General features: G+C 54.6%; 1 protein-coding gene across 12 annotated transcripts in view; it reads left to right on the forward strand.

Annotated features, from left to right (window-relative positions):
• ARHGEF10L (Rho guanine nucleotide exchange factor 10 like) overlaps positions 1–27,034 on the forward strand; it is a 180,052-nt gene that overhangs the window by 106,157 nt on the left and 46,861 nt on the right. For 8 of the 12 annotated variants that reach the window (XM_017505635.2, XM_017505655.2, XM_017505625.2 and 5 more), the window contains 10 exons: positions 393–509; positions 1,356–1,448; positions 2,761–2,934; positions 7,997–8,142; positions 10,298–10,312; positions 10,568–10,749; positions 13,333–13,448; positions 14,001–14,128; positions 15,630–15,730; positions 24,029–24,150. In XM_017505635.2, coding sequence (XP_017361124.1) covers positions 393–509; positions 1,356–1,448; positions 2,761–2,934; positions 7,997–8,142; positions 10,298–10,312; positions 10,568–10,749; positions 13,333–13,448; positions 14,001–14,128; positions 15,630–15,730; positions 24,029–24,150 — 1,194 coding nt within the window. The remainder of the gene's footprint in view (positions 1–392; positions 510–1,355; positions 1,449–2,760; positions 2,935–7,996; positions 8,143–10,297; positions 10,313–10,567; positions 10,750–13,332; positions 13,449–14,000; positions 14,129–15,629; positions 15,731–24,028; positions 24,151–27,034) is intronic. The other 4 variants (XM_037730224.1, XM_017505672.2, XM_017505695.2 and 1 more) reach the window with 1 other exon arrangement.

Here is a 27,034-nt window from a genome sequence, read left to right on the forward strand (position 1 = left end):
CATCCTCCCTCATCTGCCCTTCTCCTCCCCCACCCTGTCTCACCTGCCTTTCTCCTCCCCCCACCCTCCCTCACCTGCCTTTCTCCTCCCTACACCTGTGGGCTTGGGTTGCACTGGGGAAGGGGACCTGGGAGGCAAAGGCCCCCTGGGCTCTCCTGTGGCACCACCCTGTCCCACCTGTGACCTCAGGCCAGCCTCTTTACCTCTCTGAGCCCTGTGTCCTCACCCCAGTGGGGGTGTTGGATTTGCACACCTCACAGGCTTGTTTAGGTCATCCAGGCTGTGCCAGCAGCATAGCTAGAGGTCCCAAGGGAGTGTGGGGTGAGTGTGAGCTGCCCCTCCGCTCCCTGCACTGAGGCAGCCCTCCCTGGCCCACACCTGCCTCGTTTCAGTTCTCCAAGTCCATGGTGCTAGATGTGTACAGTGACTACGTGAACAACTTCACCAGCGCCATGTCCATCATCAAGAAGGCCTGCCTCACCAAGCCTGCCTTCCTCGAGTTCCTCAAGGTGGGCCTCCACAGTGGTCCTATGCCTAGTAGGGGTGGGCAGGGAGATTGCTCAGGATGGAAGGAGCATTTTGGCTCTAGCTTTGGGACCCTGGCGGGGGATGGTGAGATTGTGCCAGGTAAAGACAGAGGAGAGGCTATTTCAGGTGCAACGTTAGCAGGAGGAGAGAGGTGGGTAGGTCTGGTTAGATTCTGGGAGCACTGATTCCTGCTGGGGAGTCCCAGGAGAGAGGGCCTGGGTGTGCACACTGAGAGGCAGCTGAGTTCAGTTTGAATGGTTCTAGACCTCCAGGCCCAGGGCCTAGGATGTAATATTTCAGGCACCGGGGAGCCATTGAAGGATTTTGAGCTGGGGCAGATGGAAGTGGAGGCAAGCGGAGAAACTGTGAGATTGCAGCATATGGGGGCCAGGACCATGTAACAGGTGTGTGGATGGAGTGGGGGACGGATGCAAGAGATAGACAGGAGGTCCCCCAGTGCCCCACCCCTTACTTGAGCCCAGGCCTGTCTGCGTTTAGTTTAAGTGAAGGGAATGGCTGCCTTGGCCACTTCTGGAAGTCTGACGTCTTGAATAAATTGTCGAGTTTCCCAGTTATACCTTTAGTTCAGAGACTTTAAAGTGACTGCTTTAGTCTCCTGAAGGTTCGTGGCCATGCAGTGGCCCTGGTGGTGGGAGGGATCCCTGGCTGTGGAACCGGGGACCTCCCTCAGCTCTCTCTTCTTGCAAGCCCAGGGTCTTGGGACCTGGGGAGAGGAGCCCAGGATGCAGACAGTGTCTGGACTCTGGGGCACTGGGCCCAGAGTCTCGGCAGGGGGTCAGCAAATGATGGAACCTTGTGTCCACCAGCGACGGCAGGTGTGCAGCCCAGACCGTGTCACCCTCTACGGACTGATGGTCAAGCCCATCCAGAGGTTCCCACAGTTCATCCTCCTGCTTCAGGTACCGCTCGGGATTCCAGCAGCCCCGACCCACAGGGTTTGCCTGTGGGCTGGGAGGAACTCCTGGGGTGGGAGGCAGGAGGTCTGGGCCCTTGCCCATGATGCATAGCCCACCCCACCTGCTGTGGGACTCAAGCCTCATCTTTCTCCACTTCTAGAGTGAAACTGGTCATAATCGATAGCTCAGTTTGCATGTCCCTCTGTGCGGAACATGAGGGACTGCTGGTGGCCTGAGCCTGGGTTGCAGGAAGGGAGTGAAGGCACAGGGCATCCCAGGACTCGCAGGGCACCTGGCATGGAGGAGATGCTCAGTAACCATGCTGAGCTTGTCCAGTTCACACTCCAGCTTCAGAACAGGGGATGCCTAAGGGACATTAGCCCCACACAGTGCCCTGGAGAGCTTGGGACACTGTCCCAACCGCCAAGGGACCTTGGGCAAGGGCTGGCCCTCATCAGGGAGCCGAGAGGGTGGCTACCAGGCTGAGGGGCCCAGTGGCATTTTTCTCTCTCCCCTTAGTGCTGCTGGGCTGTGGCAGTGGGCTCTTAACATATCCATACCATTTTATCAATTGATCAGGGATTGATGCACACATTTATTTATTTGCCATCATAACCATTTCTAAGTATGCAGCTCAGAGCGTTCACATTGTTCTGCAACCATCCCCACCACCCATCCCAGAACTTTTTCATCATCTCAAATGGAAACTCTGTGCCCATTTAACAGCTCCTGATTCTCCTCCTGCTGCCTCTGGCAACCACCGTTCCACCCTCTGTCTCTGTGACTTTGACTGCTCTAGGAGAACACATACACGTGGAATCATACAATGTTTTTCTTTTCATAACTGGCTTGTTTTCCTTAGCATAAGGTCCTCGAGATTCATCCATGTCCTAGCGTGTCTGAATTTCCTTCCTTTTTAAGGCTGAATAATACTCCGCTGTGTGTGGAGACCACGTTTTGATTACCCATTTATTTGTCTGTCAATGGACAGATTTGCCTCCACATTTTGGCAACTTTGGCAAATGCTGCTGTGCACATGGTGGACAGATACCTGTGTGAGATCCTGCTTTCAGTTCATTTGGGTCTATTCTCAGAAAGATCCCTGCTTTTCTTTTTCTTTTTCATTCATTAGCTGTTTCTTGAGGTCTTGTTCTGTGTCTGGTGCCATCTGTCCTGGGCTCAGGCTGGGCCCTTTGCAGACCCAGTGTGTGTGTAGGTGGGGTGGGGGGGTGCCTACAGGAGAGGGAGGCTTTGCCCCAGGCCAGGGGAGAGTCAGTCATGGGTGGACCACTCAGTTTTGGTTCTGGTCTGGCAGGACATGCTGAAGAACACCCCCAGGGGCCACCCTGACAGGCTGTCACTCCAGCTGGCCCTCACGGAGCTGGAGACGCTGGCCGAGAAGCTGAACGAGCAGAAACGGCTGGCTGACCAGGTGGCCGAGATCCAGCAGCTGACCAAGAGCGTCAGTGACCGCAGCAGCCTCAACAAGGTGAGCCGGGCCTTCCCTCACCTGCCTGCCCTCACCTGCAGGTGCCCCTGCCCCGTGCCACTCACTAGGTGGCAGTGTTCTCCAAGGGAGGGGAGGCCTCGTTCTTCCAGGCCCACAGACATGACCTTGAGAATTGGATCCTCACTGGGACCCCCACGTTCGTTCCTATTCATGTTATTTTAGGATAAAAGTTCACTTTGCGCGTCAGCGTGATTTCTGTAAAGACTCCAGAAATGATAGCCTAGTTAAATGAGCAGGGGCTGGAGAGTCAGGATCTGGGTTTAAATCCAGATTTTGCCACAGATGCTTGCTGTGTGGCCTTGAGGGAATCAACCAACCTCTCTGAACCTCACTTGCTCCCTTTGAAACGAGGAGCACTTCATAGCACCTGAGTCCTAGGGCTGCTGCAGTGAATGAGGGAGCCGGCAAAGCAGCTTCCTGACCGCCCTTAACACAAGAAGAAAGATGAAAAGTCCATGCCCCATTTTAGGGTTGCAGCTTAGGAGCATGCTAGTGAAAAAAAAAAAAAAAAAAAGATTGGGCCAGGTGCGGTGGCTCACACCTATAATCCCAGCACTTTGGGAGGCCAAGGTGGGTGGATCACCTGAGGTCAGGAGTTCGAGACCAGCCTGGTCAACATGGTGAAACCCTGTCTCTACTAAAAATACAAAAATTAGCCAGGCGTGGTGGCACGGGCCTATAGTCCCAGTTATTCAGGAGGCTGAGGCAGGAGAATCCCTTGAACTTGGGAGGCAGAGGTTGCAGTGAGCTGAGATCGTGCCACTGGACTCCAGCCTGGGTGACAGAGTGAGACTGTCTCCAAAGGGGGAGAAAAAATAAAAAGACTAGCAAATGAGTCCATAGGGGAGTCTGTTTTTAAAGCATCAGGTCAGCTTGCAGAGCCACCTGTCGGTCACTAGAGTCCCTCTTCTTCCCTCTCGGCACACGACATGAGCTGCCTGGAGCTGTGCTGGGGTCTCTGGGAGGTCCTGCACCCGGCCCCCCTGCTCACCCGCTGGAGGGTGGGGGATGGCTGGGATGGTTCAGGCTGGGGTGACCCTGCCCTGGGCACGTTGCAGGACTGTTCTTTGGAGAAGGGATGCTGGGCAAGGTCATAGGGAGAAGTTCACACCTTACGGGGAATAGACTGGGAGCCTCTTGGCTCTTTGGGGTCCTAGAAGCAGAAGAAAGGCCGGTGGCCGGCAGTTCATGGGAGGGAGGTTTCAGCAGCCTGGGGAGGATCTTTCTAAGAGTCCAGGAAGGAGTGCATAGAGGAACCGTGGCCCCTTTCCACGTGCGCTGCGTTTTACGGTCTAGCCGGCATCAGCATCTCGACTCTCCACCCACTGCCTGTGAAGTGGCGCAGGGACAAGGCCCCCTTCCCAGGGTCCCCTGTAGTGCCAAGCTTCAGGCATCCCACATCTTAGGACTCTCCCTCTTCAGGCCAAATTCAAGTTGCAGGTGTGCGTTGTGGCACACACATTTTATTTTATTTTAAAATTGTATTTACTTAATTATTAATTATTTGGAGACAGAATCTCATGCTGTTGCCCAGGCTGGAGTACAGTGGTTCAATAACAGCTCACTGCAGCCTTGAGCGCCTGGGCTCCAGCGAGCCTCCTGCCTCAGCCTCTCGAGTAGCTGGGACTACAAGCATGAGCTACCATACCCAGCTAATTAAAAAAAAGTTTTTCTTTTTGGAGAGATGGGATCTCACTGTGTTGCCCAGGCTACTCTCAAACTCCTGGGATCAAGTGATCCTCCTGCCTCAGCCTCCCAAAGTGTTGGGATTATAGGCATGAGCCACTATACCTGGCCCACACAGTACTTTTAAGAACTTGGCAATAGTTGCCAACATTTAAAAATTGGGAGATATCATATAACGTTCAGACTTGTGGGTCTCCTGGAAGGGTAGGAAGAGCTGGCTCCCTGGCTCACCTTCCCATGTGGCGCAGGCCCCCTGGGTGGCAGCTGCCTGCTTCCCCTTGGTCCCCACCCTCCTCTCCCACTGATGTTACCTGCTGGCCCTGAAGGCATCTGGGTTCACTTTACCTGCTCCAGGAGGATTGTGCTGGGGAAGACGAGATGAGCAGGGGATGGAGCCCCCTCCTGGGGATGTCCCCATCCACGTGGCTCAGGTTGGACATGAGGGCAGGGTCGCTCTCCACCCCACTTCCTGGCAGGACTAACTCAGCCATCCCCCACACAAGCCTTGCGTTTGGAATATCTCCAGAGAAAAAGCCTTCACCCATCCCCGTCATGGCCACCCATGCTGGCCTTTGTACTCAAGAAACTTCTCCTTGTCTCCTCACCTTCAGTTCCCTTTTTGGTGACCAAGAAGCTTTCTCTTCCTTTGCCTCATACACCTGTGCAGCTGCAGTGGGGAGAGGCCTCTTGGGAGGAGGAAATAAATTCTGTAATGGTTGCCCTGGGAAGAACCGTTCTGCCCTCTCCTGCTCTGTGAGGTGGGCCCTGGCTGGAGGTCAGGGAGACCTGTTTGATGTCAAGCAAAGGACCAGGGGCTCTAAGCTTCAGTTTCTCTATCTGCAGAATGTGGGTGGGTTGGGCCGTGTGGGATGTTAGAAAGAGTGTGGTGGGGGCGCACCCTGGGCTTCCCCCCACCCCCAGGGCCTTCCCTGGACAGTCCTGGCCCATTCTGAGACATGTTCAGTGATGTCCCTATCACCATCACCCGGGGAGAAGCGGAAACGAAACCGGGTGAAGCCCGAAACGGAACCATGCCAGCTGTTTCAAAATAGCCTACGCAGGAGCCTCCAGAGGGACATTTGTGCAATATCCTGGTTTTCTTTTTTCTTTTTCTTGCTTTTCATCTGCCAAAGGGGCAGGGGCTGACTGCCACAGCCCAGGGGACTTTCTTCTTTCAAGTTTTGGGTCATGGCACACTTGGCAGCCCTTGGCGGGGGGCCCTGCTGTCTTCAGAGTCCAAGTAGTGTTCTCTTGAGTTGACATTTGGTTTGTTTGTGGAAATAGTGAGGGGGAGCCTGGCCTTAGCAGCTGTGGGGGGACCCTGAGTCCTCCTGCATGTTAGGAGTGGCGGGGCCTCCCCTGGCTCCTGTCACTCCGTGCGCTGGCTGCTCAATGCAGGGAATGGTCAATGTGGCCTGGCTTTGTCCTTTGGCGTCTGACATTCAACAGCGGGCGGGTCTTAGCAAGTCACTTTACCTCTAGAATCTCGGTTTCCTCACCTGGGAAATTGGGATAGCCTAGAAGACTGCTGAGCTGATTCAGTGAGATGGGAAATATTAAGTACCATCCTCAGTGCCTGGTACACACTGGGCACTTGGTCCCACTGGGACTTTTAGTTGTGTGCTGACTTGAAGGAGATGATGCTTTGGAGAACAACAGCATTCTCTCCCAGGGAGGCTGGGGGTGATCTGTCTTTTTCTGTCCCCGGGAGGCTCAGGGTGATCTGTCCTTTTCTCTCTGGGGAGCCTCAGGGTGATTTGTTCTTTTCTGTCCTGGGGAGATGGGGTGATCTGTCTTTTTCTCTCTGGGGAGACTCAGAGTGATCTATCCTTTTCTCTCTGGGGAGACTCAGGGTGATCTATCCTTTTCTCTCTGGGGAGACTCAGGGTGATCTGTGCTTTTCTCTCTGGGGAGACTCGGGGTGATCTGTTCAGACACCAGGCTGGAGTGCAGTGGCGCAATCTTGGCTCACTGCAACCTCCACTTCCTGGGTTCAAGCAATTCTCCTACCTCAGCCTCCCAAGTAGCTGGGACCAGAGGCGCGTGCCACCACGCCCAGCTAATTTTTATATTTTTTAGTAGAGACGGGGTTTCATCATGGTCTCGATCTCTCGACCTCGTGATCCACCTGCCTCGGCCTCCCAAAGTGCTGGGATTACAGGCTTGAGCCACCGTGCCCGGCCGATCTGTCCTTTTCTGTCTGAGGAGACTTGGGCTGATCTGTCTTTTTCTCTCTGGGAAGACTCAGGGTGATCTGTCCTTTTCCCAGACAGGATGGGGAAGGAAAGGGAGAGTAATGGTTGTCGTCACAGTCACGGGTTTTGGGAAGGAATTTTGCTGAATATCCTCCTTTCCCCACAGAAGAAAACCCGTCAGTAAAAAAGATGTTTTCCCAGGGGGTCCTTGGATGGGTTGGTGGCCCTGACACTAGTAGCGGGGTCTTGACATCCAGCCTGAGGTTGGCAAATGCCTGCTTGGGTGCCGGCTCGGATGCCTGGGGTGTGAGAGTCTTTGTCTTCAGAGGCCATCTAAGAGGTGAGATGGGCCAAGGCTTTCAGCAGGCCAGGGTGCGGGCTGGCTTCCCCTGGACAAGGCCATGCCTGTTCCACCGTGAAGACTATCACAGATAGTGGCTGTCTGTGGAGCACACATGCAGAGCCGGCCTCTCAGCCATGACCTGTGCCATCACACATGGCCGGTGCCATCACACGTGGCCGGTGCCCAGAAGGGCCCCATGCTTGCTTGCCTGTTCTGCTGTGGTCATCTTGGAATTCATAGTCACTTTTGGACAAGAGTCATGGGTTTTGGGAATGAACTTTCATTTTGCACTGGACCCTGAGAATGGCATAGCCAGACCTAGTCACCTGTTCATTACCTCGTGTGATCTGAGCAGTAGAGGTGACTGCTCCCACTTGGTAGCTAAGTAAACTGAGGCTTGGACATGTGAAGTGAGCTCCCTGAGGGCTTCACAGCAGGAGTAGGAATGGGGGCATAGCCACTTCTGTAACTCCAGAGCTGTGTCCTTGACAGTGGCAATCAGGCAGGACACACAGACAGGGGCTGGCAATGGCTAGCTCACCTGAGAAGAGGGTGCTGGCTGCTGGGCCCACATGGGTACTGGTGAATGCTCAGGCTCCCCAAGGCCTCTCCAGAGAGGAGACCCCAACGTGTGGTCCTCTGGCCTTACCCCTCAGTGCATCTTGTTACCCTGGGATGGAGGGAGTGGCTCCACCTCCTTCTTCACCTCTCCCAGCCTCAGTCTCCCTTTCTGCACCAGGGGAGAGTTCTGGGTCTCTGGCACATTAAAGCCACTGGGCCATGATGCTGATGCTGACCTTCCCTGCCCCTCCCCCAGCTGTTGACCTCGGGCCAGCGGCAGCTGCTTCTGTGTGAGACGTTGACAGAGACCGTGTACGGTGACCGTGGGCAGCTGATCAAGTCCAAGGAGCGTCGGGTCTTCCTGCTCAATGACATGCTTGTCTGCGCCAACATCAACTTCAAGTAAGCGGGCCTGGGCCGGGGCTGGGTTGGAGGGGGCAATCACCCCTCCCTGAGACTCCACCCCGTCCTACTCCAGCCTGTCGGCCGGCCTCTCTGTGGTCGGACCCCATGTAAGCTTGGCTTAGGCCTCCAGTATTCCTCCCCCATTCCTCTCGGCCTGTCATGCCACTGGTCCCCAATGCTGGGAAGTACCTAGAGCAGTCACTGGGGATGGCACTCAGCCTTGGTCACACAGTTATCGATGGTACAGGGTTGTCTGTTCTGGAACTCTGCAGTTGGTGACTACATGGTGGTTTTGGCCACAGCGAAATTCAAGACGTTCTTTCTTGTGTCCACCTCGGCTCCCTGCGGCTTTAACTCAAATCTGTTTTGCTCCAGACTGATCGCAGAATTTCTCAAGGGGAGTCTTTGCCTTTCCCCCACAGACCAGAGCATCACCATCGGCCCACAGGAGCCTGGTTTTCCGGCTCTGGGCCAGGGGTTGTGGAAATGCCCAGAGCCTGGCTGCTGGGCTGTGCCTGAGAGCTGGAGCCCTGGTGTGGAGAGAGGGCGAGGCTTGAGGCCAGAACCTAAAGATGTGGCCCATCAGTTGCATTAGGCTTCTGGGCATCTTATGTTTTGCTCACACAGGGAGTCCACACCGCGGCTGAGACATATGAGAGATCCAATATTCTGGGGTCTGGCTGCCCGAGGCCATGCGGGGGCCTGGTGCGGGGGCCCAGGCCCTGCTGTTCTCCAGCTTCCCTGCCCAGCTCGGCCCAGCTCACCCCCTCACAACCCCTGCTTGGTCCTACAAGTGTCAGTGACTGGGCCCCTCTATCAATTGCTCCCTGAGAGCTTCAGCTGTGGCCTTTGTAGCCAGCCTCTTAAAAGAATCTCTGCTCTTAATATTTGACACTACTTTATTTTATTTTTATTTTTGAGCCTGAGTCTTGCTTTGTGTCCCAGGCTGGAGTGCAGTGGTGTGATTTCAGCTCACTGCAGCCTCCAGCTGACTGCAGCCTCCGCCTCCCAGGTTCAAGCGATTCTCCTGCCTTAGCCTCCTGAGTAGCTAGGATTACAAGCATCCGCCACCACACCTAGATATATATAAAAATAAAAAAAGTATATATATATTTTTTGTATTATAAAAATACAATTAGACATATATATGTATTTTTAGTAGAGATGGGGCTTCACTGTGTTGGCCAGGCTGGTCTCGAACTCCTGACCTCAGGTGATCTGCCCACCTTGGCCTTCCAAAGTGCTGGGATTACAGGCCTGAGCCACGGTGCCTGGCCTCGACATCACTTTAAAAAGCATCACAGGAGCAATAGTATGGCCACAATCACTGAGATCCAGGAGGGGAACAATCACAATTCAACCTCAGTTGAATGTGAATCTCAGCATAGCTCTCCCCGCTCGCAGCTGAATCAGTGCCTGCGGAGCCTGATCTAGATTCTGTACACAGTTGGCTTGGGCCTTCCTGTGTTTGGCCACAGAGTAGGTGTGGGGATTTTCCATGGTTACCAATCACAAGTCCTGGAAGGGGACAAGCAGGGCTGTTTGGGAACCTGTGTGCTCACTCACTGTGCCCTGGCTCTGCACCAGTTCACAGCTCTGAACAAGACCCAGTCCCAGCCTCCAGGAGCTCAGGGCCTGGTTGGGGACTTAGGCAAGGAAGCCTCTGTCACAGATGGGTGTGGGCAGTACCTGTGGCTGACCCATTCATTCATTCACTCACTCACTCATTCAAGGTTGGTAATTCTTCAGTCCCATTTATGTCCTGGGCACTATGCCGTGCCAGTAGTATGAGGAAGACCCTTTCTGCCTTCATATTGTTCTAGCACAAAGTACAAAGTGGGGTGCTAGTAGCCCAGCTTTGGGGAATCAGTTTGGGTGATTTGGGCTGAGTCACTTCACCTAGCTGAGCATCAGTGTCCTTGTCTGGGATTCATCCAAGCTTCCCAGCAGGGCTGTTGTGAGACTCAGAGATGAAGGAAGTCCTGCCTCTGTCCACACCTGGCCTCTGATGCCCTCACTCCCCACAGGAGACTGTCCCTCCTTCCATTCCTGATGCCCAGCCCCATGGCCAGCCCCCAGTGGGGTCGCAGGCCCCAGATTAGCCACTCCATTGTAATAACAACCTCCCTTTCCTTCTTGTCTTTTTTCCCAGGCCTGCCAACCACAGGTATGTGGTTCAGGGGACTCCAGGGCTCTGGGTCTCTGGGGGCATGTGATTCTGGATATGGTGCTGGGGCCTGGGCGCCTGGTGCTTCTGCCCTGGCAAGGGCTCCCTGCTCTGCCTGGCTTGGTTTTGGTCTGAGGTCTTGTGCTGGGGCTGCGTGAAGCCTGGCTGAGCTAGTGTGGAGGAGCAGCGCCCTGGGCCAGCCCTGGGTGGGGTGGCTGCAGACTCTCCAGTGCCTCGTCCTCTCTGTTCCGACAGGGGCCAGCTGGAGATCAGCAGCCTGGTGCCCCTGGGGCCCAAGTATGTGGTGAAGTGGAACACGGCACTGCCTCAGGTGCAGGTGGTGGAGGTGGGCCAGGACGGTGGCACCTATGACAAGGACAACGTGCTCATCCAGCACGCAGGCGCCAAGAAGGCCCCCACCTCAGGGCAGGCCCACAGTGAGTACCCCCTCCCTGTGCCCTGCATGCGTCACCCTCGCCCTCACTAGCCACTGCCTGGGCTGCTCCTACCCAGGCTTGGCCCCGTCTCAGGGACCCCTAAACAGGCTGTTGGGCTTGGCTGGGAAGCTTGTCCTGGTTTTGCAGCCCCACCCTGGACCAAAATGCAGAGCCAAGACCTCACCTGGGTGTGTGCAGGTGTGTCTCCCAACCCACACACTTTGCTCTGCCTCCATGTTGGCCACTACACACACTGTCCTGCTGTGGCAGCTGCCTGGCTGCCCTGCCTCCCTCCTCCTACCTGTGCCCCTTCCTGTCTGTCCTCTGCCCATCTCCAGGGCTCATTCTTCAAAACTCAGGTCGGATCAGTGCACATCATCCCTGCCCTGGTGGCTTCCCATTGCCGGTCCTGGGGGTGCCCCACCTGCCTCTACCTCACCTCCCTCTGCCCCTTCTCTCTGCTGTGGCCACGCTGGCCCTCTGGGTTCCTAGATGGGCCATGCTGCTTCCCACCATGTCCTCTCCAGCCTGTGCCTTTTGCCAAGTACTCTCCTGCCATCTTGTTTTTGTCTCATCTGCACTTGGCTCAAATGGCACTTCCTTAGAGCAGCCTTTTCTTATGCCCTCCTGCTGGGCCCGGTGGCTCCTCCATGCTCTCAAGACCGCCGGTGCATTTTCCCCTTTATGGGTGATTGATTGGTTGACGTCTCTCCCCTCAGCCCGGCTGCCCACCTGTCCGGAGAGCCCAGAGCATGGTGGGCATTAATAACTGTTCCTTGAATGCATGAAGGTTGCTAAATTGCAGGGCTAGCAGAAAGGAGCCCTGTGCCCAGGGGCATCTTCCAAGAGTGAGAAAGGCGCCGCGGTTTCACTTCCCTCTCTGTCCACCATCTGACCGAGGAGGTTGCCTCATGGGCCGCCCACAATTCTGGAAATTCTGAGGGAGCGATTACACCACCTACTCTTGCTGTCTGGGTGCTGGGCTGGGGCAGCTGTGCCCACTTCAAGATGCTGTCTCTTTCCACAGCTCTGCGGGGTAGGAAGAGTCCTCCGCCCCACGAGCCTTCCTCAGAGGCACCTTCTGCCCTGGCTTGACGGCACTCTCCCTCGCCACTGCTTGGGGCACAGGCTTCCCTTCTGCTAGCCGTGCAGTCTAGCATCCTTCATGCATTCCAGGGATGCTTAGGAGATCCCTCCTTCAGTGACAATGAGGTATCTGTAGCGGCATTCCTCAAAGCAGAGTCATGAGCTGCAAGACCCCTTCTACAGGGGCAAGAGAAGCTCTGTGGAACCCTTCATTATGTTGTTATTCAAATCTATACAAATGCACAACTCCCTGTAATCAGCTCCTTCTGCTTATGGCCCTTGAACCATAAAACCAAAACTGAATCACAAATTGAATAAAAAGAAAGCTACAAAATCATAGCATGCAAATTAACAGCATTAATGTCATGTGATGGATGGTGTTGTTTTGATGAAAGCAATTTGCTGGAGATGTGGGCATGGCACAGGCCCTGGTGGAGAGGTTCCTCCATGTTTTCATGCCTGTGCCACAGGGTGCCCTGCGGGGATCTGCATTTCCCATGGGTTCCCCGAGTCTGGGCCACTGCAGAGCCCCTCTCTGATGCGAGTGTGTCGTCCACATCCCAAGCTTGCCATGCTCTTTGCTTGTTACCCAGTGACCTTTCAGGGGCCATAGTCCATGGAAGCCTTGATACCAGGCAGCAGAGCATGGCTTTAAGCTCACTCCATGCGGGTGACTCAGGATGCACACCTGTTTTTCACATAATTATCTAAACGACCCCAAATAAGGCTTTTCTGCCACTCCCCTGGGGTTTCATAAGACCTCAGCATGCAAAACCGTGGCCTAGAGAGTACAGTCCAAATGCCTAGCCCAGCATTCAAGGCCTTCCCCATCTGGTCCTCCTGGACCCTCGTACTCTATCTCTAGCTGCTGCCACCTACCCCCATCGCACCCTTACTCCATTTGTATCATCACCAGGGATCTGGGCCCCCTCACCCCATCACTGTCCCACCACCCTGATCTCTTTCTCCCCACCACCTCCTACCACCCGCCACGTTAACTGACTGCGCTTCTCCACCACTCGCCCTGCCCAGGTCATAAGCTCCGGAAGAGTGGGGACCCTGTCTGTCTTGTGTGCTGCTGTCTCTCCAGTCTAGCATGGAACCTGGCACACGATGGGCTCTCAGGATGCCTTTGAACAACTTGCTGGTCATGGCTGCCTCAAGCCACAGTGCCTTTGCACATACTCTTGTGTTTCTCTCTTGGCAGTGCTCACCACACTCACTTCCAGTCCCAGAAAGGCTCCTCATCTCTCCCAGGCACACCTTGCTTTTGGTCTTGTGGTCCCATATAGCCCTTTGTACAGACTGACTGTGGCCTGGATCTCAGGCGTTAGACTTCATCTGTGAAAGGATCTGGCTTCCCAGCTAGTCTGGGAGCTCCATCAGGGCAGGAACTAGATAATGTCACTTTCTGGTTCTTTTCTGTTGTGAACAGATACTTGGCTTCTTGTTAGCACCTTCTCTACCTGAGCCTGAGTTGATCTCTTCTCTGCCCAGATAAAGTGTACCTCGGCCCCCCGCGCCTCTTCCAGGAGCTTCAGGACCTGCAGAAGGACCTGGCCGTGGTGGAGCAAATCACGCTTCTCATCAGCACACTGCATGGCACCTACCAGGTACGTGGCCTGAACTGGTCTTGTTGGCCCGAGCTCCCTGCTGTGGGCAGTGCTTGGATTCAGAAGCCGAGTAGGGAGAGGTTCCTATCCTGGCCCACGCCCCAGATGTGCTCCTGGCTTCTGAGCTCCCATAGGCAACCGTCACTGCTGAAGCTATGTGTCCCTGCCTGGAAATCTTGTGTGCAGCCCCTGGTTTGGGTGCACTCTCTGATTCGGGTTGAGCGGAGCCTGGCTGCGGGGCCTTTGTTCTCTGCACAGTGGCCATTCTGTCATGTGGCCCCTTCCTGGGCCTCTGCCCAGTCTGGAGGGGAAGCTGGCTGGGACGGTGCATCCCTCTCAGAGAAGGGCTGCCAGGTGGCATCTGAGCCCAGGGCTGGGAAGCCTGGAGCATGGCGAGTTGGCCCTGCCTGAGGCTAAATGTGCCGTCCCACTGAGGCTCCAGGACTCCTTCTGCTCCTCTTCCTCTGGGTGCTGTGATTCCTATAGGCTCTGGTGTGGCTTCTGGTGAGCCAATGGGCTGTGTGGTGACCTCATTGGCCTCCTGAACCCTAGAACCTGAACATGACTGTGGCTCAAGACTGGTGCCTGGCCCTGCAGAGGCTGATGCGGGTGAAGGAGGAAGAGATCCATTCGGCTAACAAGTGCCGCCTCAGGCTCCTGCTCCCTGGGAAACCCGACAAGTGAGAGAAAGGGGTCTTGGAGGGAGGGTTGCTGCCTCTGCTGGGCTACCAGCAGAGCAGGGGATCTGGAGAGGGCACCTGCAGCCCTCTTTTCAGGATGCCGTGATAGGAGTGGATACATAGGTGTTGTGGGCCATGTCTGGGATAGCACCTGGCATGTAGTAGGTGCTCATGAAAATATTGTGGAATGAATGAATGAATGAATGAGCACCCTGTTCATATACTGGATAAGCCCAGCCCACTGTTAGGATACTCAGACACTCTGCCACTGGTGAGTTCCGTTTGCACTGTGTCCTTTTCAGTCACATCAGTCTATTTAGGCTCCCAGGCCAGGCCCTGAGTTTCCTGTTTCTGGATCCAGCCTCCCCCCAGCACCACCTTGCTCCCAAAATGCTCACCACAGGAGCGGTGCACAGTAGACACGAACTGAGGTTTGTGGAATTGATGATAGGCGTAGCTGCTCGCCCTGGCGCAGACAGGGAAATATATCTTTCTGGTCCTCCCGAGGCTTTGTAAGGTGGATCTTCTTATTTCCATTTTACAGATGAGGAAGGTGAGGCTCAGGGAGTTGCAGGAGAGGCTGAAGGCCACATCGTGAGAGGCAGAGCTGGGTCCTGATGGGGTCTGACTCTGAAGCCCAGGCCAGTGCAGTGAGTGGGCTCAGTGCCCAGGTTTTGGCCTCCAGGGTGGAGTGAAAGTGGAGACAGAGTATCACAAGCACAGTGGCTGTAAGGAAGAGAAGGTTGGAGCACTATCGTTTGAGGCAGGACCACGGGCTCGAGGGTGAGGCTCAGCAGCTTTGAATCTGCCGCCTCCCTGCCAAGTGGTCTGCCCATCTCCCTTCTCTCGTCTCTGTTCTCTCTGCCTCCCATTCTCCATGTGCACCCTAGAGGCTTGTGACACTGCCCTGCCCACCCCCCAAAGGGCTGGGAAGGCCCCCACTGTTCCACGCTGAGAGGACAGTGTGTGGTGACCACAGCAACCTCTGGCTGCTGCCCCAAGCTGGTGTCCAACCCCATTCATTCATTTCTTCATTCATTCATTCATGTGTCCACTCAGCAAACATTTAATGAGCAACTGCCCCATGCCAGGTTCTGGGAACAGACCCAAGTGAGACCCATTCCTCCCTCCAGAGGCAGGTGGTCAGACACGTAAGGTGTCTAAGACCTGTGGACAGCTGACCACTGACCAGGTGGAGTTGCAGGCTGCAGAGGCTCTGCCGGGCACAAAGCCAGAGGCTCCTGGAGCCAGGCTGGGGAGCATGGCTCGGCCACTCTGGCCAGGTACCTCCCTCAGGGGCCATTGTGGGTGGAGGGATTCCTCCCCCAGGGAACCGAGGCTTTGCTAAGCCACTGGCCTCTTTGGCCACATTTTGGGGATGCTGTGACCAGACCTCCCTCATCTCCAGGGTATGTGGGTTGGAGGAAGTACTATATGACACCTGGGGGAGCCTGGCCCTTGTGAGGGCACTCACGTGTCCACCCTCCCCCTCTCACCGCAGGTCTGGCCGCCCCATCAGCTTCATGGTGGTTTTCATCACCCCCAACCCCCTGAGCAAGATTTCCTGGGTCAACAGGTTACATTTGGCCAAAATTGGACTCCGTGAGTATAGCTCCAGGCAGAGTGCCTCGGGGGGTAAGGGTGAGGAGAGGGGAGGTTTGGGGTGTGTGAGGGTACAGGGTGGGTGTTCAGTGGGGGCAGGGAGGCTCCCGAGTGGGAGGGAGGCGGTATGGTAGAGAAACAGCTGGAGCCAGAGCCCTGAGTCCTGAGGCTCTGCTTTGTGACCCTGGACAAGTCACTTCCCCTCTCCGAGCCTCAGTTTCCCCAGCTAGGAATTGATGGAACTCAACAGAAAGTAAATTAGTGGTTGCCAGGGACCTGGGAGGAGAGGGGAATGGTGAATGACTGCTAAGGGGTTCTTTGAGGGGGTGACGAAGACATTCTAAAATTAGATGGTGGTGGTTGCTCAACTCTGTGACTACACCAAAAATCAGTGACATGTGCTTTTTTTTTTTTTTTTTTTTTTGAGACGGAATCTTAGTCTGTTGCCCAGGCTGGAGTGCAATGGCATGATCTCAGCTCACTGCAACCTCCGCCTCCAGGGTTCAACCAATTCTTCTGCCTCAGCCTCCTGAGTAGCTGGGACTACAGGCACCTGCCACAATGCTCTGCTATTTTTTTTGTATTTTTAGTAGAGATAGAGTTTCACCGTGTTGGCCAGGATGGTCTTGATCTCCTGACCTTGTGATCCGCCCTCCTTGGCCTCCCAAAGTGCTGGGATTACAGGTGTGAGCCACCACGCCGAGTCTAAATGTGTGCACTTTAAAAGTGTGCATTTTATGGTAACTGAATTATATCTCAATAAAACTGTTACCCAGAAAAAGGGTGCAAGTGGGACTACACTGATTCTCAAAGACCAAAGACCTCTTTACTATATTTTTCTTCTGTGCACCCCATGATACAAATAACAGTTATGCATGGATATTTACGTGCACTTTTCTGAGCATTTTATGTGCATCTTTTTCATTTCACATTCACAGTAGTCCTAAGAGTCAGTCTGTTGAGAATCTCTTTTTCCATTGAGGATTCGGAGGCCCAGAGAGTGCAGGGACTTGCCTGAGGTCACACAGCAGGAAGAGGCAGATCTGGGCTGCCTCCAAAGCCCAGTCTCCATCCCGTTCATTCTGCTTCCTTGGCTTGGCGAGAGGTGGTCTGCAGACTGCATTCATTAAGTCATAATTAATTTACTTGTCCATGTTTTGAGTTGATAGAGGCCTACGTCTCCTCCAGGCCAAGGTGTTATTCCCTCTCTGCACTGCAGTTCCCATTTGCCGATGCCAGCCAATAGCAAGACATTTTTTTTGTTTTTGTTTCTGAGGTAATCTTTTTATAGAGAAGCATACATTTCCAATAGGTTTTAAAACATTTCTGGAAAGAAGTCAGGACCTTTGGCCCGGTATGGAGGCTCACGCCTGTAATCCCAGCACTTTGGGAGGCTGAGGTGGGTGGATCACCTGAGGTTAGGCGTTCAAGACCAGGAGTTCAAGACCACCTGGTTTCATGGCAAAACCCTGTCTCTACTAAAAATACAAAAAAATTAGCCAGGTGTTGTGGTGCATGTCTGTAGTCCCAGCTACTCGGGAGGTTGAGGCAGGAGAATTGCTTGAACCCAGGAGGCGGAGGTTGCAGTGGGCTGAGATTGCTCTAGCCCGAGTCATACAGTGAGACTCTGTCTCAAAAAAAAAAAAAAGAAATTAGGACCTTTGTCACTGATGGTTTTCATTAACTAAAAAAACTATTTATTGAGACTCTACATAATTTTGGGCGTGGGGGAAAGAATAATGACAAAAACAGTGATGCCTGCTCTCAAGGAACTTAGATTTATGAGGGGCAGGTGGACATTAAATGGGGAACAGATCTGCAAGGAGGGGTGTGCTGTGCAGGGTACAGAGCTAGGCTGGGGCTGCCAGCTGGGGGACCCCTGAGGCGGGAACCTCAGGAGCTTCGCAAAGATCTGGGCAGAGTGATCCAGGCATGGGGGCAACAAGTGCAGAGGCCCCGAGGCAGAAACAAAAGGAAGCCCAGAGTGGCCAGCCCTGGAGGATGAAGGGGAGAGAGGTAGGTGGGTGGGTGCGTTGGGGGCAGGTTTTCTGGGAAGCCGGGGAGAGCCGTATGGGATTTGTTCTGGATAATGTCCCAATCCAATTCTCATTTAAGTGGGTCACTCTGGCTGCTGAGTGGAGAGGGCATGGGAGGGGCAGGTGTGGAGGTGGAGGTGGGAATGGGGAGGGGTTGCCTGCGGAGGAGCCTGGACCAGAGGCTTTGACTCAGCCCATCCCTTCTTGGATCCAGCGCTGATATTGCTCTGGTGTCAGCTGGATGTTTCTAGGTGACTAGGAGGCCTTTAGAGGGTGTAGCCAGGGTTTTAAGCAGAAATTGCCCTGTCCCTGGCAGAAGACTTTGCGAATTCTGGCCCTCAGAAAGGCTAACGTGGCTTCCCCTCAACTTGGGCCATGCGCTCCCCTCCCCACCCCGTGCACGACTTCCATCCTGGGAAGCGTCCCCCAAGCCCCACATGTACACCTGCTTTAAAGGCAGATGAATCTCCTGTTTGAACTGCACATGCCTTGCTGGGTGGGGCTTGGTGCTGGAGAGACGGAAGATCGCAATTCGAGCAGCCCCAGCTCTCAGCAGCCTGTGAAGACGCCGGGCTGCCTTATCTCCACACAGCTTCACTGCAGCAAAAGTTTTAATGGAAGGAGAGTCATTTGAAATCTTATTTGAATGCCTGGGTTCCCCTGGGGCTTGAATAATTTGTTTCTTTTATTTTGCCAATATATATATTTTTTAATCTGCAGTGCCTGGTTTGGGAGGGGATGATAATATGAGCCTGTTAGAAATAGAATATGTTAAAAACATTTATTCACGAAGGTTGTTATTCCTTTATTTTATTTTCTGTATCTTCCTCCTTCCCTGACTACAGTGTCAGGATCATAATCTGAAGACAGAGGAAGGAGAGGGATGCAGTGGGGGACCTGGGATCTGGGAGAGGGGACCAGCTCTGCCCTTTGGAGGGGGCAGGGAGCCCTGGGGAATCTGGGGACCCAGTTCAAACTGCAGCATGGCCAGCACCATGCCTTGTGGTCCTGGGAAGGGCAGGCTCCATCCCGAGACCTAGTTTTCCCATTTGTAACTTGGACTAGGTCTCCAAGGGCCCTGTGGCATTCTTAGGCACACGGGGAGGTTTGAGAGGCAGTAAGCGGTGGTCCTTGGCGCCATGGGAAATGGAGCCAGACAACGTGGGTTCCATTCCAACCTCTGCCACTGACCAGCTCTGTCATCACAGCAAACTAACTCTGAGACGCCTTGGATTTTCCACCAGAAAATGGGGAAAATGCCAGTGCCTCCTGCATGGGGCTGTCATGAAAAGGTGGGGAGACAGTGCATGGGAGATGCCTAGATAGCCAGCCCTTGGCACACAGGAGCTGTGGGAGAGGCTCCTAGGACAGGGGTATCTGCATCTTAGATGAGGAATGGCCTTTCTGAGGTCGCACACGATTCAGTACAGGGCCTCTTTCTACCAGCTAGGTTCTTGTTAGTAAAAGCTCCAAAACAGGTTATAGACGGAGGGTCCCAGAGAAGGAAGAGGTGAGGTAGGGGGCTCCCCGAGTTCCCTTCCTGTACCCTTCCCCTCACCACCTGCTCTGCTCACAAAGCTGCATTGCTGCCCCTTACCCTCCCTGGGTGGAGCTCCTTCCACCCATGGCGCTCCTCATTCCCACCTCTCAAGGGGACATGGGCCTGGCAGGCCATGGGCTAATGCCAGACTCACAGGGATATCTCCGGGTGGCCCAAGGCAGCAAGCCTGAATGCAGGGCTGCGCCCTCCCTTGCCGCCTCTCATTTGGTTTAGTTTTCCGGCCCGTGTCATCACACTGACACCAGTATTCCTTGCATTCATGACTCCAGCTGCTAGATCCTGAGCACAGCCCTGGCAGTGTGCAAAGTGTGTTCTAGACCCCGCCACGTCCTAGACCCTCGCCCCTGTCCCACAGGCTGGTGGTGGTATCTGCCCACGCCCTGCAGCTGGGAGGGATGGGTCTGCTCTCCAGGAGTGGGGGCGAGGTCATGGCCTTGGAGCCTGACCCTGTACCCCAGCTGGGAGACCGTGCCACTTGCCTGGCCTCCCTGGACACCATGGCCCTCTCTGCAGGGGACAGGTGGTTGGACGAGATGCCTGCTGAGGTCTGGCCCAGCCTGACATCTGTGACTATGGCCAGCAGCATCTCCGTGGTACTGGGGAGGTGTGAGCAGCATCTGGAAGGTGGCCTTAAGTTTGGGAAGCTCAAGGAGAGCAGTAAAGGCATGATGCTGGAACTGAGCCCAGTAGGAGTCTGGGAGGCAGGTTGGGCTGGAGAAGCAGGGCAGGGCCCATGGTGGGCTCAACTGCCCTCAGTGATAGCAACCGTTAGACCATGAGCAGCAAGGACAGTGACCATCATGACTGCTGCTTCACTTCCTGAGTGCTTGGTGTCTGCTAGGCATGATGTATGTTATTTCCAGTGCTCACAACTCCAGATGGATGGAGTTCCTTCCCCTATTTTCTAGTTGAGGCCGCAGGCTCAGAGAGGGTAAGTACCTGGCTCAGTGTCACACAGCGAGTTGGAGGCTGAGGTGTGATCTGCCCGGGCCCATCTAGCAGACCAGAGGGGATTGTTCTGAGGGCACTGGGGGAGCTGCAACCCTGGGGCTGCTCCCTGTGTCTCACAAGGGCTCTCAGGCCCAGGGGGTGCTGGCAAACAGAGCCGGGTGCTAAATAAGCCCCCACTTAGCGTCAACTGGAAATCACGGCTCTGCCGTCGGTGCCAGTTCTTAATGTCGCTTATCCCAAGAAGGCTTTCAATTTTCAGTGACAGCAGCCTTCTAATTTGGTCTTCGCCGCTCTGGTTTTGTGACGGGAACAATGGCAGTGGCAGATGGGGAGCAGTGACTCCATTTTCTTATAACATCCCCAGCCGCAGGCAGGGAAGGCACCATCTGGAAGGAGAAGGTCAGATCATTAAAAAAATACATACGAGTAAATTGCCAGGACTTGATGGGCTGTGGGTGTTTAGGGAGGAAAGAGAGGAGATGAGCTTTGGTGCCCTGGCGACGGGGCTGGGGCAGGGAGATGCTGTCTGCCCAGCTCCTGCAGGCTGTCGAACTGGGGGTCCAGACCAGAGCTCTTGTCTGGTAGAGGTGAGGGTCTGCTTGACTGTACCTTCCTTGAGAGCAGGGACAAGCTCTCAAATCAGGCCTATCTTTATTTGCTGCCCAGGGGCTTGTCCAAGAGGCAGCGTGGTGAGCCCTGGCACACTGGGAGAGGCTAGGAGCGCCGTGCTGCCCTGGGGCGAGCTGCGTCGCAAGGCCCCCTGGTGGGTTCGTTCCTTGGCGCCTGGGCCCTTCCCCTGCTTTCCCCTTTCCTCTGCTGGCCAGCGTGGAGTACGGATGGAAGTACCTTCCTCTGGTGAGGGCTGTGAAGATGCAGAGGTAGCGTGGAAACTTCGAGGTGCGGGGCCCATAGAGGGATCTGTTACGGCAATGCATGCCCTGTGCGGTCATGCCCTTTCCTTGAGGGTCTCTCATGTCGGCCTTTCCTCCCTGCTGGCAGGGATCAGGACTTCATGACTCTGTTCCCAGGGCCCAGCAGGGTAGAGGGCCTGACATGGAGGATGCCTCTGGGCCCACTTCAAGAATGAGTTCGCTGCTCAGTGACTCAGGCCAGAGGGTGTGAGCCGCTGGGTGCAAGCGCCTTCATGTTGTCGTGCCTGACATTTGCGAATGTCTTTCTCTTCTCAAATAGCATCCTCACCTGTCCCCTCATTCTAGCTCTTCTTGCTGTGCCAGCATTCAGATGCCACCTCTCCCGGGCAGTGACGGCATGGGTGCTACCCTCAGGGTAGCCTTTCCTCACCCGTGTCCAGCCCGTCTCTCTGACCTAGCAGGATCTCTTTGATGAAAGCGAGTCAGATGAACGTTCATGTCATGGGTACATCTGACAAACCTGGAATATGACGCTCTGAGAAGAGACTTTTTGTTCCTGCTCCCAGATGTATCGATGGTCTGTGGTGGGTCCAGCCCTGTGTGAGTGGGTCGGGTGAGGTGTAGAAGGAAATAGGGTGGAAGGTTTTGGCCTTCACAGAACAGCAGCAGAGTGGGGAAGCCCCTACTTCCACGTGCACACACATGCACATGTGCACACACATGAACAAAGAAGAGCCATGTGGTGGAGGAGCAGGGAGTAGCTGTGAGAGGCGCAATGCCCTCCGATGGGCTGAGACGGCAGGTGGTGGAGGCCAGGGCAGGGGACATGGGCAGTGCAGGCCTCTGAGAAGGAGAGGAGTCACAGAGCCAGCCCTGGGGAGCTGAGGGACAGTGTTCCGGGCAGAGGGAACCTCTGGGCCCATCCTGGTGAGGTTGCTGAGCACAGTCCAGCACAGCGGAACCGGTGGTGCAGGGAGGAGGCTGGGGAGGGAAGGGGCCTTTGCAGCTCTTCCAGAAGAGTTAGGATCTTATTCTGCGTAGACTGGGGCTCCATTGACGTTTCCGAGCAGCGGAACGGTGAGGTCAGGTGTAAGTTTTAGCAGGATGGGCTTGGCTGCTGAGTGAGGACGCTGTAGTGTCATATGGCCCCTGTGTGGCCGATGGGCACTCTCAGGCTGAGCTGGCCCCTCCTAGGGCAGGGGCAGGCTGGCCGTAGGTCCCGGCTTCCTGTCTGTCATGGAGGAGTGCGTGGGGTGGGGAGGCTGCATCACAGTGGTTCCGTCTGTGACCTGCCCTTGTGGCTCCGATGCCCTGGGTGCTCCTCAGCTTGGGGTCACTGCATTAAGTGGCCTCTTCCTCGGGCTGCCTGTGGCGGAGCTACTCCAGCATCTGTGCCTATAGGCTGTTGCGATGGAGCATAGGTGGGCGGGGTTGCTGAAGGCTGCCTAGATTAGTGCAGAGAACTCAGACTTGGGTGTCAGACCCAGGCCTGGATCTGGGTGCTGCCCCCAGCTGTGGCTGTGGCCTGGCCATGTCACTTAATCCCTGAGTGCCAGTATCATCCTTTGTAGAGTGAAAATAACGATCCTGACTGTGCTCAGCGATTGTGAAGACTAAGCCGGGGCAGAGGCAGTGGCACTCAGTGTGGTGCCTGATGTGTGGGCGCATAGTAGGTGGTGTCTTCATCATGCCCGCCCGTGCTGTGGCTTCCTGGAAGGGAGTCCTCTTAGGGAGTGGAAGGAAGGAGAGGCTCCCTCACAAGGAGAATTCTTCAGGACAGACGGTGGTTTATTCCTTCCTCCCTCCCTCCCTCCTTCCCTCCCTCCTTTCATTCATTCTTTCCAGCGATGTTTTCTGAGCACTTATTATGTACCTTGCAGTGTGCCAGGTGTCAGGGGACAGTGGTGGCTGAGACAGTGCAGACCCCCACTGACTACAGCTTTGAGATTAGAGACTTATGGGAATGGACTACAGACAAGTTGATAGGCAAGATGATCTTAGATCATCATGCAGGCTGTGAGAAAAGTAAGATGGGGTCTTTAGAGTGATTCCTGAGAGAAGGGGGCCACTGTAGTCAGGGTGGTCAGGGAGGAGGTCTCGGAGGAGGGGGCACATGAGCAGAGCCCTGAGCCATGGAAAGGAGCCTCCACAGAGAACGAGGTTTAGCAGATGCTCTTTAGCATGGTGGTCTCCCATGGTGAGTTCTGGGTCTGGGATTGGGGTGGGCATCTGTGCTTGTAACAGGTCCCTGGGAGCTTTGAGGCACCGCTGGGCTGGGTAAACTGGAGACAGGTGGCTTCCTAATTTCAGGGTAGTCTTGAAGGAAGCAGGAATGCGATTCTCTGGCGTTCCCATCACCACCACAGGCAAGTGTGAGGGCCTCTTGTCCTCTGCTCGTTCATGGTCTGCCTCCTCCTCTGCAACAGAAATTCAAGGTGACAGGGGCCTGGACTCTGTTCAGCATCTTTATATATTTTTTAAAAAACCCTTTCACACCTATTATTTCATTTGCTCCTCACAACAACTGCAGGACGAAGGCATTTCTAGCATTCCTATTTTCTAGGCAAAGAAATCGAGGCTCAAAGAGTTGGGGTGACTTGCACAGGGAGTCACCCAGCTCCTGCAGGCTGTGGGGTGTTCAGCAGTAGGGAGGTCAAGCCGGGACCTTCAGTTTCTCAACTCCCTGCCCGAGACCCTGGCCACAGCATCTCTTCCGAGGCTGGATTTCATCTCAGTCCAGCAGGCTTGGGTGGGAGTGACTGGGTGGGGCCAGGCTTCTGGGGCCGGCAGTGGCTGCCTTGGGCTTGTAGGGCTCCTCATGGCCCGGTTGGTCCTTGGATTCTGACCAGCTCTACCCACCTCCTTCCTCTTGCTGTAGGGGAGGAGAACCAGCCAGGCTGGCTATGCCCAGATGAGGACAAGAAGAGCAAAGCCCCGTTCTGGTGCCCGATCCTGGCCTGCTGCACCCCTGCCTTCTCCTCCCGGGCACTCAGCCTGCAGGTGAGTGGAGCGGATCTTGCTGAGCCGACCTTGAAGGTGGCTGCGGCTCCCCCTCGCCTGGGAGAACCAGAGTTTCCAGGGAGCACCCACAGCAGGGAAGGCTCAGGTTCCAGTTGTGGCTTCTAAATTCTTACTGACAGGGTTGGTCAAACCTTTTTGTTGCTTTGGGAATCAGCTTTCCCACCAAAAAAATCAGGGTGAATGACCACTGTGGGTCAAGTGCATGGCAAATTCCCTTATTTTGGGATAATAAACAGCAATGATCTCATCTGTTGATGGCATGGCTCCAGTTCATGCCAAAGTGGCTGTGCCAGACACTGGGTTGTGTGCTTTGTGGTCCACCAGGCGGGAGCCGGCTTTGGCACGGGGATTGTCCTTGTCATGGGACGCTCCAGCGCCATCAGGCCTCATGCATGTTGGACACCGGCTGTGTCCCCCCATTGCTTTCCTGCCATTCTCTTATCTTAATATCTATAAGAACCTCATGAGTAGATGTTCCCCTATCTGTTTCACAGATAAGGAAACTACAGCTTAGGCAGGTGCCATGATTTTCCTCAAAGGACACAGCTAGTAAGAATTTGAACCTTGGCCTGCCTGATCACAACCCCCAGGGTCTTAACCACGAGGCCATTCGGCCCTCACGGGTTACCAGCCCTCACGCCCTGTCCTAGCTCGCCCTCCGTCTGGGGCAACACCTGCCTCCCCTTTCCCAGGGAGATGAGGTCATCTCAGCTTCAGGGATGGGAGCACCAGCTGGGCACCCAGGCCCAGACTGGTGAGCCACCAGAGAGGTGCCGACTGGGCTGTAGATTGGGGATCTAAACAGCTGAAAGAACAAACCCTTGAGATGTGGGTTCATTTGTTCACTTGTCCACTCTGCATGTAATTTGTTAAGCACCTATTGTGTGCTAGATCCTGGGAATACAATGGTGACCAAGACATACAAGGTTCAAACCCTTACGTAGCTTTGAATCCTAGCAGAGAGAGAGAGAGGCAAAAACCCAGCAAACTAAAGGAAATAGAAGAGAGTGAGGTGAGTAGCAAAGACATCAGGGCCTGCTCTGAGATGCTTTAAAACTCAAACACCTTGGGGGCCTAAGGGGTGTTGCCCAGAGCCACAGGGGGTCTGTGGCCAGGGTTGCTTAGGCCAAACTCACCAGCCCACTGGACTCTGTCTTGACCTACAGTAGATACATGCATGGGGCCACAGAGTTGGGGTTCAGAGATGGCCTCTTGAAGGAGGTAACATTTAAACTGAGATTGAACAGCAAGAAGGATTCAGCCCAGGGATGGGAACAATAGTTTCAGTAGACAAACCCACACAGAGGGTGCAGCAGGAGCAGTGGGGGAAGCCAGGTGAGGCAGGAGGAGAGAGGGCAGGCCCTGAGGTCAGTTGGTGGGTGAGCTGGACCACGCCAGCCTCGCAGGCTGGGTCAGGTGTGGATTTTGTTCTCAGAGCAGTGAAAAGCCTTGGAAACAGATGCTTCCAAGCTGGAGACTGGCATGATCTGATTTATAGTTTGGATTTTTTGGATCCTTCTGGCTGGTGTTTGAGTGCGAATTTTAGATAAGAATGGATACCGGGCCCGAGTGCGGTGGCTCATGCCTGTAATTCCAGCCCTTTGGGAGGCTGAGGCGGAAGGGTCACTTGAATCCAGGAGTTCGAGACCAGGTTGGGCAACATAGTGAGATCCCAATCTCTCCAAAAAAATACAAAAATTAGCTGGGTGTGGTGGTGTGAGCCTGTAGTCCCAGCTACTTGGGAGGCTGAGGTGAGCGGATTGCTTGAGCCCAGGAGGTTGAGGCTGCAGTGAGCTGTGATTGCACCACTGCACTCCAGCCTAGGCAACAGAGTGAGATTCTGTAAATAAAATAAATAAATAAGTAAGAAAGAAAGAAAGGATATCAGCTGGGTGGGGTGGCTCATACCTATAATCCCAGCATTTTGGGAGGCCAAGGCAGGTGGATCACTTGAGGTCAGGAGTTTGAGACCAGCCTGGCCAACATGGTGAAACTCCATCTCTACCAAAAACACAAAAATTAACTGGGTGTGGTGGTGCAAACTTGTAGTCCCAGCTACTGAAGAGCCTGAGGTGGAAAAATTACTTGAACCCAGGAGGCGGAGGTTGCAGTGAGCCGAAATGGTACCACTGCACTCCAGCCTACCCTGTCTCAGGAAAAAAAAAAAAAAAAAAAAAGAGTGGCTATCAAGGGAGCAGCCCAGAGCTTAGCTCAGGGTCCTGCTGAGATGTGGCAGGACTTGCTGTGGGCAAAGGCCAGGGCTGTGACTGGAGTAAGGTGCCCTCGCCTCGGGCACAAAATTTCAGCAGAGGTCAAAAATCTCAGTAATCAAGATCAATACTATTTTAATGCAGTGCTTGCAAATGATCACACCAGCAAACATCTTCTTGGGGCGTAAAGGGCCGGGATTAGGGTGAAGTGAGTGAGCCAAGGTCGTGCAAGTGCAGGGTGAAGTGTGATCTGTATTTAAAGTCTTAAATACTTATTCACTGTGGATTTTTTGCATTAATATTGATTTTTTTTTTTTGTAGTTGCCTGACTGTATTTTGTGTGTGTGTGACTGAGTTTTTGGTGCCCTTTTAAATTTTGCACCCAAGCTGGGTGCCCTGGTCCATCATCCTAGTCCCAGCCCTGGTGGAGGCAGTGAGCATGGGAGATGGGGACACAATGGAGGTGTGTTGGGGTAGGGCCTGGCTGAAGTGGTGACAGATAGAGTATGCCAGATGGGGGCTTACCTGTGGGCCCCGGGGCCTTGGGCTGGAGGCAGGGAGTGTCAGGACCCACTGTGCCTACAGCCAGCTTGGCCTTAGCGCATCCTTGCAAAAGGCTGGCCCTGGGTGGCTTTTATGGTGGGCATTGGATT

Source organism: Cebus imitator, unplaced genomic scaffold (assembly GCF_001604975.1).
Source record: "Cebus imitator isolate Cc_AM_T3 unplaced genomic scaffold, Cebus_imitator-1.0 Scaffold15, whole genome shotgun sequence".
Classification (NCBI taxonomy): domain Eukaryota; kingdom Metazoa; phylum Chordata; class Mammalia; order Primates; family Cebidae; genus Cebus; species Cebus imitator.